Source organism: Columba livia, chromosome 1 (genome assembly GCF_036013475.1).
Source record: "Columba livia isolate bColLiv1 breed racing homer chromosome 1, bColLiv1.pat.W.v2, whole genome shotgun sequence".
NCBI lineage: Eukaryota > Metazoa > Chordata > Aves > Columbiformes > Columbidae > Columba > Columba livia.
Genome location: NC_088602.1, coordinates 179,446,710 through 179,463,737, shown reverse-complemented (window position 1 = coordinate 179,463,737; position 17,028 = coordinate 179,446,710). Strand labels below are relative to the sequence as shown.

Sequence of the window (17,028 nt, the reverse complement as noted above, 5' to 3'; positions counted from 1 at the left end):
AACTCTAGTAAAGGTCATCCTTATTTAACCTTGCATTATGAAGTGACTCATTCAATGCCTCCTAATCATCGAAAATCTACCACATGATAAGGACACCAGTCAAAAATTAGTTCCACACGTGTTCATACTTGAAGCACACTTTCAATGATTTGAGTTGTATGAGTCAAATATTTGCTAATGGGCAAAGACAAAATATTAACTTGTCAAACAATAGACTGAACTTTTTGGACAATATCTACACATTACCTAAAAAATAATTAAAGATAACATTTTCAAAGACCCTGACTTGAGCTTCCACTGTCTTTCCCATCTCTTTGCTGTTCAGTTTTTCTGTTCCTTTGAAAAATCATCTGATAAATGTGAGACTACTTAGGCAACAATGTGAGTCCAAAACACAGATCTCTCCCATTAAAGGATATGCAATGCACACTACAGAGAAAATATCAAATCAACCTATTCACTAGCACTGTAGACTTTAACAATCCTCATTCTCCTTAACATTATAATATTTGTCACATCACAAGTATTATAAATAGTCATTACTTCAAATGAACAACTCCTTTAAAATCTTGTCTGGAGTTAGTTTTATATTAGCTCTGGATGTGATTGAGAATCCCAAGTACAAAGGAAAATCTCAACTGTGAGTCTTTAAGCTGCCATCTCCTACAATGTCCGCTTGTGTGGTTCTGCAGGGCTTCCTTGTTGCCATCAGCCCTTCACACCACTGCACTGGACCTGGAGTCTCCACAGCTGCAGAAGGTCTTATCTGGATGTAACCCTTAAGATTTCAGGCTTCAGTTCCGGAAGATATTCAAGTATAACTTTGAGTAATCTTGCAGCTGTCAGACTGATCAGTCCAACTAGCATACATTCATAGTCACACATATATTTTCATATTCCGCAGAGCTGATGTCTTCTTATTCATTTCCTTTGACAGTTTTTCCTTTCTAAAGATATACTCCACCACTTGACAAAGAAACAGACAACCACACCATTTTAACTGCATTATTTCAGGCTAACTTATGCTGTTATTCAAGCAAATAGTTACTACAGCTCAGTATGGCTACTTGCTGCTTAATCTCAAGTTAGTGACTTGTACATTTACATACACTCACATGGTAGACCTGACAGTGGGGGATAGAAAATATTACTGCCATGTTAGGAGAGAAGAAAGATGAAATAGCTATAGTTCAAAATCTATACACATTAACTAGCTAACTAACCAAATAAATAAATAAATATATAAATAGATAAATAAATAAAGCTGGACTATACTTGGAAAGCTTTGGATTTGTAGTATGATGATTAATGTCCCCATATAAATAAGAAAGATGATGTGGCAACATGCTTCCCTGTAAATGTCTCCCAGTATTTGGATCAGTAATTCTAAATCAAATACATTCTTGGCAATTAAGTTTCACTGTCAACATATTCTGTCTGTAGTTTAAAGAAATGAGCATTTGCTAATGAGTCTGACTGTAATGGTTCCTTCAGGGTTCATATGTTCCACTACAAAGTCTAGGACAATTTTTCACTGATAGAAATTGTCAGTTCTTAAGGACCATTGCTAGCTGTTGACACAAAATTATAACTTATTTCTTAATGTCACATGCAGTTTTCCATGTGTTCGTGTGATGGTTCATTCATTTTTGAACAGACATAAATTAAAATACCTGCATACCTAGCAACTGAAAACTCCAACCCAACCATTAGATAATGCTGAGAAAAGCATAGTCTTGGGTTTTCTTCTCTTTTTTTCTTCTTACAGATATCTTTTCACCTGACTTAAAAAAAAAAAAAAAAAAAAAAAATCAAAATCAGCACTATTAACAGTCTCCTTGTCAAATAAATGGGAAACATAAACCAGAAGGGATGGGAACAGAAAGCTTTCTCCAGCCCATTTCAGAGCTGAGGAAAACTTTGCCCTCTCTTCTCTCTTGCTGAGTGACAGATAAGTCTGTGCAGTGCACTTGAAATGCTGAATGTTTTGCCCCCTGGGATCTTCCTCCTTTCACCAGAGTAGCCAACCCTCAGAATTGTTTCCCTTCCTATATCTCCCATTCCTTTGAGGCTTCACATTCTTCTTCGTCATTGCAGAGAAAAGCAATTAGAGCCATTTTTGTGGAAAAGTCAATTAGTTCCTTCCAGATGGGCTTTCATTTTTTTATACACTGTTCACTTTTTTCTCCTCAGGTTTTCTCTTAGCCTAAGCCAATTTTTTCTAGACCATTTTTGCCACCTTTTTCATTCTTTCAACACCACATACATTGCTGTGTTAGACACCCAATAAGAAAAGAGTTGGATGTTCCTTGGATATGCCTTAAGGCTACTGAACAGCCGGTCACCTGCACTTCAGACAGACTTATGAACCCCCAGCAAGGGATGCGGCTGAATGGGGCAGCCATACCACGTGCCACACAACACCACAAGACCAGTTAGGCTTGGAGTCTTATAACATCATGGAGTGAATCAGAAACACAAACTATTATGCTTCATAGCAGGCCTTTCCTTGGTCACTTTGTCTCTGCTCAAGTTGTTCTTCCTTCTCTTCTGTTTTGTGGTCAGGGAGATCAGAGAGGAGTCAGGAGGAAAAGTCTTCTCAGTGCCAGTGTTGCACATGCCTGTGGACTGCTTGAAGCTGCAATTCCCCTTTTTTCTGACAGTCTCTACCCTGCCTATTTGCAGCTGGACCAACTCATTCCTGGCAGCAGATATGGACTAAGAGGTGACAGGCTGTCTAGAATATAAATCAGGTAAGTCATCAGGCATTTTCAGAAACATTTTCTGGGTAAGAATTTTTCCCATTACTTACAATCTAAACTCTGTCATTCAAACTGCACTAGCTCCTGGCAGGACCAGGCACATCTATACACACAGAGCCATAGCACCGATGAAGCATGAGGAGCACCAGATGAGGAGGACCAGTGCCTAGGAAGGAGCAGTGCTTGGCCTCCTGCTCCCATTGCATCCTGGACTCGGCTGGAGCAAAAAGGGCTGCTCCAGAGAGCTGTCGAGACCTTGGCAAGTGACACACTGGTCCCTGCAGCGCAGGCCAGAAGAACCCTGCAGTTGCACAGATCCCACAGTTCCAGTATGGAGTGCAGTGAGGATGATGGCTCCTTCTCTCAGAAATACAAGTAGATGAGGAGAGCAGACTGCAAGGATCCTGTACTTCTGCTCAGTTGTGTTTGGTTCAGGGTAGGAGGATTTTTACTTGGCTGCACTTCTTTCACACAAAGGTCAGTTACAGAAGATACACAGGAGAAAGCAAATTTTAACTTTCATGACTACTTCTTTCTTTCAGAAGAATATTGTGGCCACATATTTTAAATAGCTCCTGCCCTGAGAATAGAAAGTATTATCAGGAAATGCTGAAATGAAGCCTTTATGTTACAGTAATTTGGTATTTCATTATTTCCTTTGGCATGAGTTAGATATAAACATATGAGCATGGTAGCTATATATATATATATACACAATTACTCATTCTAATTTGTTTTATTATAAATATGTCATTTTTCATCCTTGTCAACTGCAACACACAACAGGACCAGTGGGTTCTTAACATTTGATAGTAGGCTGATTTTTTCCAAGGAGTTTTGACAGAGACTCGTGAAAGACAGATACACATTCCATGTGACAGTAAACAAATTTAGAGACATCAGCCTCTATAAATAATCTATGTTCATCATCTTACATAACAAAGTGGAAGGTTAACCATTTATTCCAATCTATTAAATGGTTTGCAGCAGTTTGGTAAGAAAACCTGCAGGCTTTCTCACTATCGTTATGCTGTCACGTGGCTGCAGTCAGGGAATGACAGAAGAATCAAGCCCATAAGCATGTGAACATAAATGGAAGTAGAAATCAGTGATTTGGAAACACACAGAAAAACTCTAGAAAAACACCATTAAGAGAGCAAGGGGGATGACTTTTTCTTTTTTGATCCTGAATTATTTGTCACTTTATACAATATTAATTTAAAAGCTAAAATAGTATAATTTGGAACTTCCTACAGATCCCAGAAAGATAAATGTCAGAAGCATGTGCACCAGTCCTGCCTCAGAAAGGAGCTTCCAGTCTGTTCATAAAATTATTTGGGAGGTTAGAGCACATGAAGCGAAAGGCAGGGGTTTTACTCCTAGCCAGGAAAACTCCTCACACCACCTTGGATAAGTAATTTTTCCACTCGGTGCTTCTTCCATCTGTAAATAATAAAAAACCACCTTGTAACCCCTAAGTGGGATAGTGCATACTGTTAATACTGCCTATGAGAAAGAGATCTGATTCTTTGCCTCCCCTGATCCCTGAGTACTGCTTGTGTGGTAAGCAGGGACTAGAAAAGCCTTTGAGTTAAGGGAACAGAATTTGTCCAGCAGAAGTCACATACAGGACAACTATAAGCTCTGCTACACAGGTGTCTTGTAAGCTCCAGGGCATAGAATCTTAGCAGCAGTGCAAATCCAGGAAAAATATTTGTCAAGGAAAACAGGAAAGACTGTTCATGTCACATATGGAGGTGTAAACTCCTGGCTAGCCTACCTATGTTGAGGAAAAGGGTTTTTTTGTTATGTTTTGTTTTGTTTGGGGGGTTGCTAGTTTGTTTTGTTGGTTTTATTTGTTTGTGGGTTTTTTTAAAGACATTTTTCTCCTTGATTTTCATTCCACAGGTATAATGGGGCCAGCTGCCCGCTATTTTGCTTGCATTCCTCCTTGGAATGAAAGAATTGGAGAACTAGAGAGAGGAAATGGTTTCCACTCCACCCACACTCACTGGACCATATATTGTAATCTTACAGGGCCCACGTAAGTAAATACCTCCCATGGAAGCAACTCAGAAAATCCTCAGCCACAATCCCTTAAACAATGGAAAAGCAGGGAAGGTGTCATGACTGAGAGTATCTTGGACACACAACCTTCAAAGATAATTAGGGAACTGCATATTAAAAATGACTTCTTGTTTTTTCTGTGTTTTTTGGTGGTGATGGTGTTGGTTTGGTTCGGTTTGGTTTGGTTTTAATTTGGTTTTGGTTTTGGTTATGGTTTTGGTTTTGGTTTTGGTTTTGGTTTTGGTTTTGGTTTTGGTTTGGCTGGTTGGTTTGAGGTTTGGTTTTTTGGTTGGCTGATTTGGTTTGGTTTTTATTTAATTGTAATCCAGGCAGATAACAGTGCTTGTCATAAAAGAGGCTGCATACTTTCCTGGTTCCTGATTACTTATCATTTCCCAAGCCTTATTTTTTTAGACTGAAATTATCAAAATTCAGGATCTAGTGAAGGTTTATTGATTTTCTGAAAGATTTCAGCCTGAATCATTGGGGGTCTTTCCAAAATAAGGGAGAGGGCAGGGGAAAAGGGGTTGTTTTGTTTATGTTCCAAAGAGATTGGGCAACATTTGTTTTACAAAATTACAGTACTTTCACCCTTCTCCTTCAAAGTACAGATTGGACACATGGTATCAGCAGCTGATTTGATATCTGGGATAGCTATTTTTTTATTCTTGTGCAAATCCTTCCTCACATGGACAAATTGTAAGCCTTTGGGAAAAATGAAAACACTTTTTATACATGCAGTACAACCTTCTTGGTGTTAGCTGCAAACTTTCCAAGTGATCCCACCTCCACTCAGCATCCTTTATCACAAGGATGATACAGCTCTAAGCTGATACAGGAAGAGGAATTTGCCCGATTCAAATACAGAGAGGACATGGACCAGTCCTATGTACAGCAGTTTGGGAAGTACAGGTGGAGGAAAGCAGAACCTGAATTTGTCCTGCCAGGCTTCAGGTGTGTCCTACCAAATTTCAGGCCTGACTAGTGGTAAGGCAAATAGAAAGGAGCAAAAAGTCTCGTGTAAGGAAGGGAATGAGCATTAGGGATTAATGAAGACAGTTTATGGGGCAGACAGCATAACTAGAAACTATGTTTGAGGAGAAAGATGGGTAGAAGAGGTAGGAAGAAAGGTTCCAAAAGATTGAACAGATATCTCAAAACAAAAAAGCAGGGGAGAACTGGGCCAAATATCCAGATACTAGACATAGTTGGTGAAGGGAATACTCAATGTGTGCCTGTGTCTCAGTACAAAAGAGCCAAGACTGAAATGGAGATCAATTGTACCTGACTACAGTGCAACCCTTTTACAACTTGAGATGGAACAAAAAGTTCACAGGTCTCACTTAGCATCACCTTAGTGTCAGCAAATATCTTTACACTTTCCCCACAAATAGACGACAACCTACCACTGCTATCAATTTCTTACCTTAAAAGAAAGAAGCCTGAAAACAGACGTCAATGTTCCAAGCATAGCTAGGTGAAAATATATATTTTTACCCCTGTGGTAGGGTGGGAAGAAAAAGTATATTGAGAATAGCAGAGCTGTGACATAAACAAAATATTTTTATATCTGAATTCAGTAAAGGTAGTACTTGTATATTAAGATATTCATAATGTAATGTGAGGCTATTCCTCAAGTACTAATCGTGTCCCCTGCTTCTCAAAGTGACTGTCCAAATGGGTACATAATTTACTATGCCTCTTCGCTTATCTGTAAAACGGGTATGATAGCATCCCCTCACCTCAAGAATATGCTTGGATAATAAATTAAGTAATTCTTGTGAACAGCCAGATATTCAAAAGCAATACAGAGAACCCAGAAGGAAAGTGATTATGTATTCAGAATGGGTTTGAACGGTGTGCAGTAAATAAGGCATGGAAGCACACAGTGAACAACAAGAGAAAAACAAAACTGAATAGCTGCTTATTCAGCTGAATACAGTATACTAAACCAACCAGAAACCATGTGAAAAAAATACTATTCAGTCATGTCATTAAAAACTATTATGCTTGTATGCAGGAGGAGTGCAAAGGAAGATTCCATAGCATACTTAGCATTTTTGACTGCAGTAAGGAGCACTTTATAATAATATTTTTCTTTATAATACTTCAGAATATGAAAAGAACGTAGCAGAAATTACAAAGTATTTGACAAAATGGAGGACTTTATGCCATTTTGCCCACGAGTCCTGCTATGAAAACGCAAAGCTTAAGGTCTTGCCAACTACTCTGTGCTGTAAAATAACATTATGCCAATGGGGAAGACACAGCTTGGCAACACCTGACACTAGCCACATGTTGAATGAACTGCAGTTAACTTATGTCCATACTACACTGATAAAAAACTTGGACCCCTAGTATCTCTGAAATGCTTCTCTTCTTAAATGATGATTTCAATATGGTGGCAGATGGGAAGTCACAATTCAAATGAAGCATCATTTCAAATCTGTGGACAGTCCTGAAAAAAACAGAACGTGCTTAGTGTAATGCTAGTGTCTTCTCTCCTAATTCCCTAAGTGCTCTAAATAATTGGTTTTTTTAAACAGAGAAAATAGCATGTATTTTTTCCAGATGGGTATTATAGAACTAACCCCGGGGATTACAGTTCATTTTCATCTGTTCTTGTTTATCAATAATGCACACTCAGGACCTGAACCTTGTCTCTGTGACACCAGAGTGAACCAAAAGTAAATTCATCAAAGTTAGTGGAGCTGTACAAGTGTGATGGTCTAACCCAATGTTTACTGCAGTCAGCCAAAGCCTACTAGAGGTTTCAGTGAGAACTAGGGTATCACCTTGAGTTTGCTTCCCGTGTATGATGGAGATATCTTTATTTCCTTAAAAATCTCAGATAATAACCTTGTCTGAAATTTCTCTCCAAATAATTTCTAATCATGAACAAAAAATGCATTTTTACTTGATGCACTTACAAACATCAAATGTATAATTTTATCTTTATGATCAAAAAAGATTAACCCAAATACAAGTCCATCTCCTTTAAAATTCGACACACCTCTTTATTACGCTACTGCTTGTCCTTGTTTCAACTGGGCTAGAGTTAATTTTCTTCCTAGCAGATGGTATAATGCTGTGTTTTGTATGTAGTATGAGAACAATGGACAACACACTGATGTTTTAGTTGTTGCTAAGCAGTCCAAGGACTTTAAAATAGGACTTGTCAGCGTCTCATACTGGCCTGCCAATGAGAAGTTGGGGAATACACAAAAGACTGGGAGAAGGCACAGCTGAACCTGACTGACCAAAGGATATTCCATACCGTATGATGTCATGCTTAGCATACATTTAGGGAAAAGAAGAAGGAAGGGGAGGATGTTCAGAGTGTTGGTGTTTGTCTTCCCAAGTAACCATTACGCATGATGGAGCCCTGCTGTCCTGGAAATCACTGAATACCTGCCTGCCCATGGGAAGTAAAGAATGAATTCCTTGTTTTGCTTTGCTTGTGTGGCTTTTGGTTTACTTATTAAACTGTCCTTAGCTCAGCCCATGCATTTTCTCACTTTTACCCTTCCAATTCTCTTCTCCATCACAGCAGGAAGAGAATGAGCGAGCAGCCACGCGGTGCTTAGTTGTTGGCTGGGGTTAAACCATGATGGTACTGATCCTACTGACACAGCAGTGACATTTCTCGTATCAGGAGAAATATGGCCAAGCTTGAAATATTTAATATTGTTAAAGCACATCAGAGGTACCATACAGACTATCCTACATGGATACTGTAAGGAGTAGAAAAGGTGGTGATGCACCTTTATAGTTCAGGTTCTTGTTTTGAGAAGACTGGCATCTTTTATAAATGTTTAGAGGAAAACAAAGTTCCACTGAAACATTTCACAAAATCTGTAGCTGGTAAAATATGACATCTCATCTCTGTCTTTTTTAGGCAATAGTATCATTTATAGATATTCAAAGGCTAGGATTCAATCATGCCTTTCTCTTTTTTAAATCTATTTTCATGTTCTTTTAATTTTGTATTTTAAAAATATTTTACTTGTATAAGTAAGTGCATACTTAATTGGAATTGTACATCCCAGAGTACAGAGTTTATTTCCTCCTAATATTTCACTGTCTAAATAATATTTAATATTCTAATTATAGGTTCTACCTTTTGTGTTCAAATTCAGTAGTTTGTTTCTCCAGGCTACATTCAAGTGTTGTAAAATTAAAATATACAATACATAATATGGAATATATAACTTAAAATTGAATCCATTAAATTTTATCCCCCCCAAAAAAGTGTAGAATAGGATCATAAATTCAAATTCAAATTCAAGAACTCATAAAGCATATTACCGTTTCAAGTTTCAGTGAAGATTTCAATGCCTCACTTTTCAGAGTGCTGAAAGGAGGATCAGATCTTTTATGTATGTTATTCCTTGGGTCAACAAGAGAATGCATAAGAGAATGAGATGGGTCTGTGGAAGGAGAGCTGAGGCTCCACACTTCATTCTGTTTAACCATCTTCCCCAAATTAACATGATAAATGCAGAAGGCACCTTCAGCAACCTAGGTCCACCTTCAGCCAAACTCTTTCTGGCATGACAGGGATCTGAGGCAAGCACTCACCAGGACGCCAAGAATAGAATAGAATAGAATAGAATAGAATAGAATAGAATAGAATAGAATAGAATAGAATAGAATAGAATAGAATAGAATAGAATAGAATAGAATAGAATAGGGAAGACGGAGAGGAGAGGAGAGGAGAGGAGAGGAGAGGAGAGGAGAGGAGAGGAGAGGAGAGGAGAGGAGAGGAGAGGAGAGGAGAGGAGAGGAGAGGAGAGGAGAGGAGAGGAGAGGAGAGGAGAGGAGAGGAGAGGAGAGGAGAGGAGAGGAGAGGAGAGGAGAGGAGAGGAGAGGAGAGGAGAGGAGAGGAGAGGAGAGGAGAGGAGAGGAGAGGAGAGGAGAGGAGAGGATGATTTACTGTGGATTCTTTCCTCTAAGTTGTACTGCATTTTTTGCTGTGCAAGTCATTTACATTTTACACAGCACAAGTTCATAGGTCCTTCATAACTCAAAAGTTGTGTTAACATTTTAAGTAACCTTTTCTAGGATAAGATTTGTATGTGTCAGGATTTCTCCAAGACACATGAAAACCAAAAGAAAATGGTTCTTGGCCAATAAATATAAGTCATTGATCCATATGCTTCCCCTATGCATATTACCAAAGTCTTTCAGATCCCGTCATATGCATGATTGCTCATTTTCTGATAGTTATCAGAAATAATACTAATATTCCAAGCCTTCAGTTGGGTCTCTAGCCAGAAGGATTTTATCAGCTACCAAAGAGCTCAGGGCTATTGCCAAGGCTTCCTGTATGATCCCCTTTAAGAACTGGCTCAGCAGTTCTAACCACTGAAATTAATTGCATTGTTTTATTCATTAGAGATAAAGAAGAGGTAAGAGAATGAGAACAACCTCTGCTGAATAGTGTAGATCATTAAGCACATCTTAATGAACTGCTTTTAGGAATTTCAAAGCATGAGAGATAGCACCTATGGTGCTATCAAACTTTAGAAGTGACTTTGGGAAATTTTGGAGAAGTGAGTTTGGTCTGTTGGGCTCAGAAAGGTATTGGTTTGAAGGGGTGGCTAAGCTGTATTTCTGGTAGAGGTCAAGGAACGTGTGGATTAGCCCAGTAGGGAGAATTCCAGTATTTGGTTATATTGATTCAACTCAGTCAAGGAAAAAAGTAAATTCCTTTCAGAGGTTGCAGTCGCTTAACTAAATAAAATCCGGCTAGCTCAGTGCACATCATAGCCAGATGAGTTCCCTGGAAGGACACACGATTTGTGGGTAGCCCTCAGAGAGACATAACCTTCCTTTGGGATGTCTGTATGAATCAAGGCAATGTAGATTGTTTGAGAAAGGCATTTGAATATTCCTTCTCATGTACTGTCTTTTCAACCTTCCTCTGGGCAAAAGGAAATTGAAATCTCTTTTACCTTACTTAAAGATCTGTCCATTAACAAAGAGCCAAATTCTTAAACAGATATAAAACAGAACGCAGGCAGAGAGCACTAGCAGCCACATGAGGACCTCTACTTAGCAGTGAATTCTGCTGGCGTTTTCAGATCTAAAGGCCTTCACCTCTCAATGTTTTGAATCTGTGCATGTCCCAAAATGTGTCAGTTTTGACAGGCTTTAGAGTTCAGTGGATAGCCATGCAGACACCTAGTCAGAGCCTAGAAACTGACACCTAATTCCTTGGAGAAACTCTTATTTTCAAAATGTGAATCCTTTGGAAATGCCACTTGGCTCCATGCAGAATGCAGTGGCAGATTGCAATTACTTTTAAGACTTGGCTAGAGAAGTAGTTGCCTGTATGTGTTTTCTATCAAATTTTTAAAATCCGCAGAGTATAGGCAAGCAAGGCCATTTCCTCCTTGCCGAAGAGCTAGTCAAACTCACATATTCCACCTCCAGAGGGGGTCCTAGTCACCCAGCTGTCCTTAAAAGGTGAGGGAGAGGGATGGTAATCATTCTGTTGGAGGTATTGTCCTTCCATTTTCCATAAAAGAAATTTGGATTTCCATAAAAGAAATTCAGGGGCTAGAAAAACATATATGACTCGTGTATAGTGCCTGGGAGATTCACAGAGGAAAGATGACAATTTCATTTTAGATGTATCTTCATTTCTAACCAGACTTCTACCTTGGCAGTGAAAAACTTCAACAAGAGGGGCAGAGCTGACTTACTCTCCATGTCCTAAGAGCCACGAGTTACGGCAGACCCCTGTCAAACCTCAGCTTGAATACCCACAGTCAGAGAAAGTGCCTGACTGCAGCTGTAGCAGACCCTGAGATGTTCACACTGGATTTCAAAGGAGTAGGGTGCCAAAACCCAAAAAACACAGAAGTAAGACCCTGTGGTCAGGTCCCACCATTTGTCAGCTTGAAACAGCTCCTAGTTTGACATGTCAGCAGTCATGAGCCTCATGACAAAAATCTCAACTTTCCTTGTACATCTTGCAGGGTTGCTAAGGATCTCATGCCCAGAAACTGAGTACAGCAATTGAGTCCATAGGATTTGCACTCCTTCGGGAATCCTGATCTGAGTGTTTGCTGCTTTTGCTCCCTTAATCTTTTAGCCTTATGGGACACCATCAACCATCTTCAGGCATGCTCACAGCACCAAGTGTGCAGTCACCAGCTGTCACACCTTCAGTGGTCTTACTTACCTCTGAACACCTGCAAGGGAGAAGGAAAATCAGAGCATAACAGTCTGATTAGAAGAAACGATTGAGAGATGAATGACATCATGTCAGACTTCTCTCCTATGTTGTCCATTTCTGTCCTTGTGTAAAACCCCCCACTGTCACTGAAAAGAGCAGTCTGTCTGCTGTCAGTTCTCACATATTTACTCCATCCGACGTGAACAGACGTGGCCACGCCACTTCTGTGCTGATGCTGAAGCCGCCCGCTCTGCCCATGGAGACGGACGGGCAGGCGCTGCGCGGGTCGGTAGCAGCCCCACCACAGAGCCCGGGAGATCGCAGAGCCCGGGACACCTGTTTCTGGTGGGTCCTGTGGGCCATGGGGGCGGGGGACAGAGACCGGCCCCACCGGTGCGAAGGGCGCTCCCGCCCGCCGAGCCGGGAGCCCCGCTGCGGGCGGCTTGCTCACGGTGGCCGTGGTGTGCGCACGTCAGGGAAGGACCCGTCATGACGGGGAGATCCCCTCCCTGCCGCGCACATCCCCGCCCGGTATAAAGAGGGGACGCGGGGGCAACGTCGGCGATGTCAGCCGCTGAGCTCCGCAGCGGGCAGCGGGCTCGGCGGCGCGATGGCCCTGGCCCGGGCGGCGGGGCGGGCAGGTGAGAGCGGCGGGCGGCGCGGAAAGGAGCGGGGCGGAGGGGGCCAGGCCGGGCCGGAGGTCCCCCCGACACCTCGCGCCCCCCGACGCCGCCGGGCTCCCCGCAGGTGCCGCCGCGGCGCTGGCGCTGCTGTGGCTGCTGGTCTGCGCCCCGGGGGACGCCGGCTGCCACCTCCTGACCGTGGCCGATCTCTTCGACCGGGTGATCCGGCACTCTGGCAGAATCCACAGCCTCTCCACGGCGCTCTACGCCGAGCTGGTGAGTGCCGGGCCGGCCCCGCCACCGCGAACCGGGAGCCCGCCGCCCTGGGAGCGGCTGTCGGCGGGGGGGCGGGGGGTGTTCCCCGTGTTTCTTTAGGTTTTGTTTCCCTATAGGAAAAACACTTTCCTCCCCGTGACAACGAGCTGGGGAAGTCCGCTCGCAAGTGCCACACGTCGGGGATGCTGACCCCCAACCGCAAAGAATACGCCCAAAAAATCCCGGTAAGGCTGGACGGCGGCGATGGACGGAGACGGGGCGGGCGGGGGCCACCGCGGACCTCCGCGGGGTTGCGAGGCCGGGGGGGAACTCCGCGGGTCACACCGCTCCCTTTGCTTCCCCTGAAGAAAGGAGAAAATATCCCGCATCCTGTTAGAGCCCCCAAATGTCTCACCCATCATGGTGCGGAGGTCCCCCACCCCGGCTGGGCTGGAGACAGGCAGAGGACTTTTTATGCCTCCAGTGCTTCATCAACAGTTTGAAGAAGCTGATGAGTTTTGACCCCAAACAGGTGCACATCACAGAAGTATTGCATATGAATCATTAGTTTGTTCTGCTGAAAAAGCTGTATGTGGTTCCCAATGCTTAGATCATATTTATTAGTTATAAGAGAGGTACTGCAGTAGTACTTTGACCAAATGCCTGACAGACGGACATCCTTTTGATTTTGTTGTGGCAGCCTCTGTGGAACAGAAACTTAGAAAACTGCATGTGACAGATAAATTAATCAGTGTCACTGCAGAGTACAGAAAGCAATCAGGAGAAAGGAATAGCAGTCATTATCTCCGAATCGGTAGTTAGGTAAGGGGAAAAGAACAGCAAATTGTTTTAGACAGATGTGATAGCAAAGAGAAAAAAATCATTATTAATTTAGAGAAGGCAGGAAAAGTTTCTTTAAACAAAGAAAAAGCAGATTGTAAAGTCGAGGATACAGCAGTGGGAGTAAATTTTGCCTCCAGGAAGAGACAGACGGAGACAAATGTTAACATTTTGCACATTGGTTGTGATGGAGTGAGGAGACAGCAAACAGAGAGGTCTACATGAGGCTTCTTGGGCTCTTCAGACATCTATGTGTTCCTGAAAACATTTTCAGTAACAAGTTTAGTTTGACAGGAATCCTACCATTTTGCTAATGCTGAATTCGCAGTATGAGGTGTTACAGAACTTAGGAGCATAAGAAAGCTGACAACAAGACAAATACAACTTTGGGGTGTTGCTTATATATAGGCAAATAACCAGAGACAGTGTGGCCTTTAAGTTCTGAATATTTGAAATCTACTGAATTGCAGGTGTAAATTGTAATCCTGATGAGGTTTCACAATGAGGCTGTCTAACAGTGTTCATATGACCTGCTGCAAACTAACAGAGAAACTCTTTACTGTTCTAATTTGTAAGAGAGAAGAACTAACTCACTTGATACTGAAACTTTTGCAAGCCTGGAAAGAACCACTTTCCCACTTTAACCAGCACATTGAGCACCAAGAACTTCCTGATGACAGCCTTAGCAAAGCTAAGCAAATCAGCAATATGGTACATGAGCTGAAGACTGGAGTTGAGAAAGTAACAGAAAAGGCAAGATTTTCAATACAGCTTTTATTTATACCAGTCATTTGGCAGGAGTGACTCCGGGGTAGGCAATGTCAGCTCTCACTGGGGGTAGAGCCTTAATGCCAAGAGAGGCTGTGGGCTTCGTTACAGACCCAGAATTTTTTCAGCCAAAGGATGTGACCTAGTTTATGGATTGTCAGATACGTAGATGGCATTATATATGTCCATGTATGTAAAGCAATATTTTATTAATATGGAATATATGAAAGAAAGACACAAGTACAAAGACTAGAGCCATTTACAGCTTCATCTATGAGGCAGTAATGACTTTTCTAGGGCACTGAAGAAGATGTAGGTAGGCTGTGGCACATAATTATTGTTTTCAGTTTTATTTGGATTTACATTCTAACTAATTCAAGTATGACATCTGTCTGCTGCAAAGGGCTCGTTCCTAAGGCAACAATTTTAAGATGGGATAAGTTCTTCAAGACAGCAGTGGCATTGCATCAGTCAGATGCCAATCACAAAACAATTTCAAAATTCCATTCAAAATTCTGATAGATCATACATAAATTATCAGATGTAACACTTGTTATTTCCATTTCTGTCTTCTCATTACTAGCTAGAAGTCCTGATCTTTGTATTTATTGTGCATTCATATCTAAACGTATTTGTAGTTTTGGCTAAACAAATGAGGGATGTGTGTCCATTCTCTGACATGGCTACACTGCCAAGGTGTCTGTTTCACTAAAAAGCAAATAACAAATTAGTATCTTAAATTAGTAGATCCCCTTTCAGCTTTATGAACACAGGTGGGGCATACAAGATTGAAAATGAGAAGCAGCTCATCACTAGAATACGAGGAATTGTACCCTGCTCTAAAATACAGCCCTGATTAGGGTGACTCAGAGTAACAAATGGAAAGTCCATCTTCCAGGTGAACCGTGGTTCTGGGTTAAAATGGCCTTAAAGTTCAGAATTGTTCAGTCTTAAATCTTGACCTTTGTTTCCTTCATTCTGTAACTGAAGCAAGTCATCAAACTCTAAAGTAGCTACACACTTCTGCTATATTTACTTGATTTTATTTTTCTAAAACACTTTTGAAGGAATTACTAAGAAGGAAAGCTTTGAAATTTTGACCTCTCTGTACTATGGACATACCATGAGGCAGAAATAGAATTAAAAAATGAAGCATAGAATGCAAAGCCATTCCAATATTTTGCAGCTGTATTTTTCTGTAAGGCACTAATTCTAAGCTTGGTTCTGTTTTGAAGCTCCTACTCTGAGAGGTGGTAACAGCCTGCAGAGTTCACCAGGTTAAGCAGCACTGGTGAATGCTCACATTAGAAGCTCCCGTTCACAAAACTCATTAAAATAAATGGCTAAAAAATGTCAAGACTGATTTGCTGTATTGGTTCAAGAGGTAATAATGATTACCAAACAGGGGTTCCTCTACTTAATTTCAGATGGAGTTATACTCCAGTATTGTTGCATTACTATTATATCAGATTATTGCAGGCTAGCCTGCAATAAGCCTTTAGGTTGTATAGACACCATTAAGATAAAAAAGCAATGTTATTCCCTGTGAGGGAGCTTTACACATACCATCAGTGTGTACATGAAAGGTCTGGAGTTGAACAGCCCAACATAGTGATGCCTCAGTTGGCTTCTGCACAAGTATTTTAAAGATTCGTTGTGTGTGTAGTTACGAGTCGTACTTCTTTTCCTGTTTTCAATACAGATGCAATCAATGGGGATCATCAGCAATTCATTGAATGGAATGGCATCATCTGAAGCTGCTGGTTTATCCATTAGTAATGAAGCAAACATGATGAGTGACTCTGACTTCATTCACTGTTTCAGGAGAGACTCCAATAAAGTACAAAGCTACTTAAAAATTCTTAAATGTAGAATTATGCCAGAAAATAGTTGTTAGGTTGTAATCGCTTGATAAGTAGTCTCCAGCATGTTGTTTATAAAGATGAAAAAATCGTATTTATAAATTATCATATTTACAGTAATATTAATAGGAAAGTAGTTTCAAAATTTTTTGGCAGCTACTTGACACAGCTGACCTGTGCAGCAGAATATTAGATAAAGCATCATGTGTGTATGTGGGTTAATGCACCAGACAAAAAGGAATAGTTTAGCTGTAGATAAATAAATGTCCTTGCACATTACACTGTGACAGACTATATTATGACTGATTCACATAGTTTAGATATATACATAGACTGAAAATGAAATCCAGTTTGTTTAGCCTCGGTACAAATATATCTACATACTATAAATAAGATGTATTTTTATGTAAAAAAATTGTTTCCCCCTATTTCTACATACACCTCTACTTGCAGAATATTGCTTAATGCTGAGGAATGGTATTGCTGTTGATCAGTTCATGTAAGTGCAGGGCCCATGGAGACTTTTATGTTCATATCATACTTCTTACTAACTTCTATGGGCTTTCACATACACCACATATTTTCTAGCACTTTTATTAGTTTTGAATGCTCTTTTATACCTGTAATGGCTTGCTGATTTCAGTGGAAAAACCTAAAGATAAGGT

General features: G+C 40.9%; 1 protein-coding gene across 2 annotated transcripts; it reads left to right on the top strand.

Moving 5' to 3' along the window:
* The first annotated feature begins 12,407 nt into the window (after positions 1 to 12,407).
* On the top strand, positions 12,408 to 16,758 carry LOC102092998 (prolactin). Of its 2 annotated transcripts, none has more exons than XM_065048610.1 (5): positions 12,408 to 12,656; positions 12,763 to 12,914; positions 13,061 to 13,138; positions 14,310 to 14,486; positions 16,204 to 16,758. In XM_065048610.1, the coding sequence occupies exons 1-5, from the start codon at positions 12,626 to 12,628 to the stop codon at positions 16,396 to 16,398; spliced, it is 633 nt and encodes a 210-aa protein (XP_064904682.1). In that variant the 5' UTR covers positions 12,408 to 12,625; the 3' UTR covers positions 16,399 to 16,758. The 2 variants fall into 2 exon arrangements, with proteins under 2 accessions (XP_064904682.1, XP_064904681.1); XM_065048609.1 differs by having other exon boundaries at positions 12,413 to 12,656; positions 13,031 to 13,138.
* The last annotated feature ends 270 nt before the right edge of the window (positions 16,759 to 17,028 follow it).

What these genes read in the sequence shown, in the direction of transcription:
- LOC102092998 (XM_065048609.1), top strand. Translation starts at nt 12,626, where the DNA reads ATGGCCCTGGCCCGGGCGGCGGGGCGGGCAG. An exon ending in CGGCGCTCTACGCCGAGCTG is followed by an intron (nt 12,915 to 13,030) that starts GTGAGTGCCGGG and finishes GTTTCCCTATAG; the next exon opens with GAAAAACACTTTCCTCCCCG. An exon ending in TTGAGAAAGTAACAGAAAAG is followed by an intron (nt 14,487 to 16,203) that starts GCAAGATTTTCA and finishes TTTTCAATACAG; the next exon opens with ATGCAATCAATGGGGATCAT.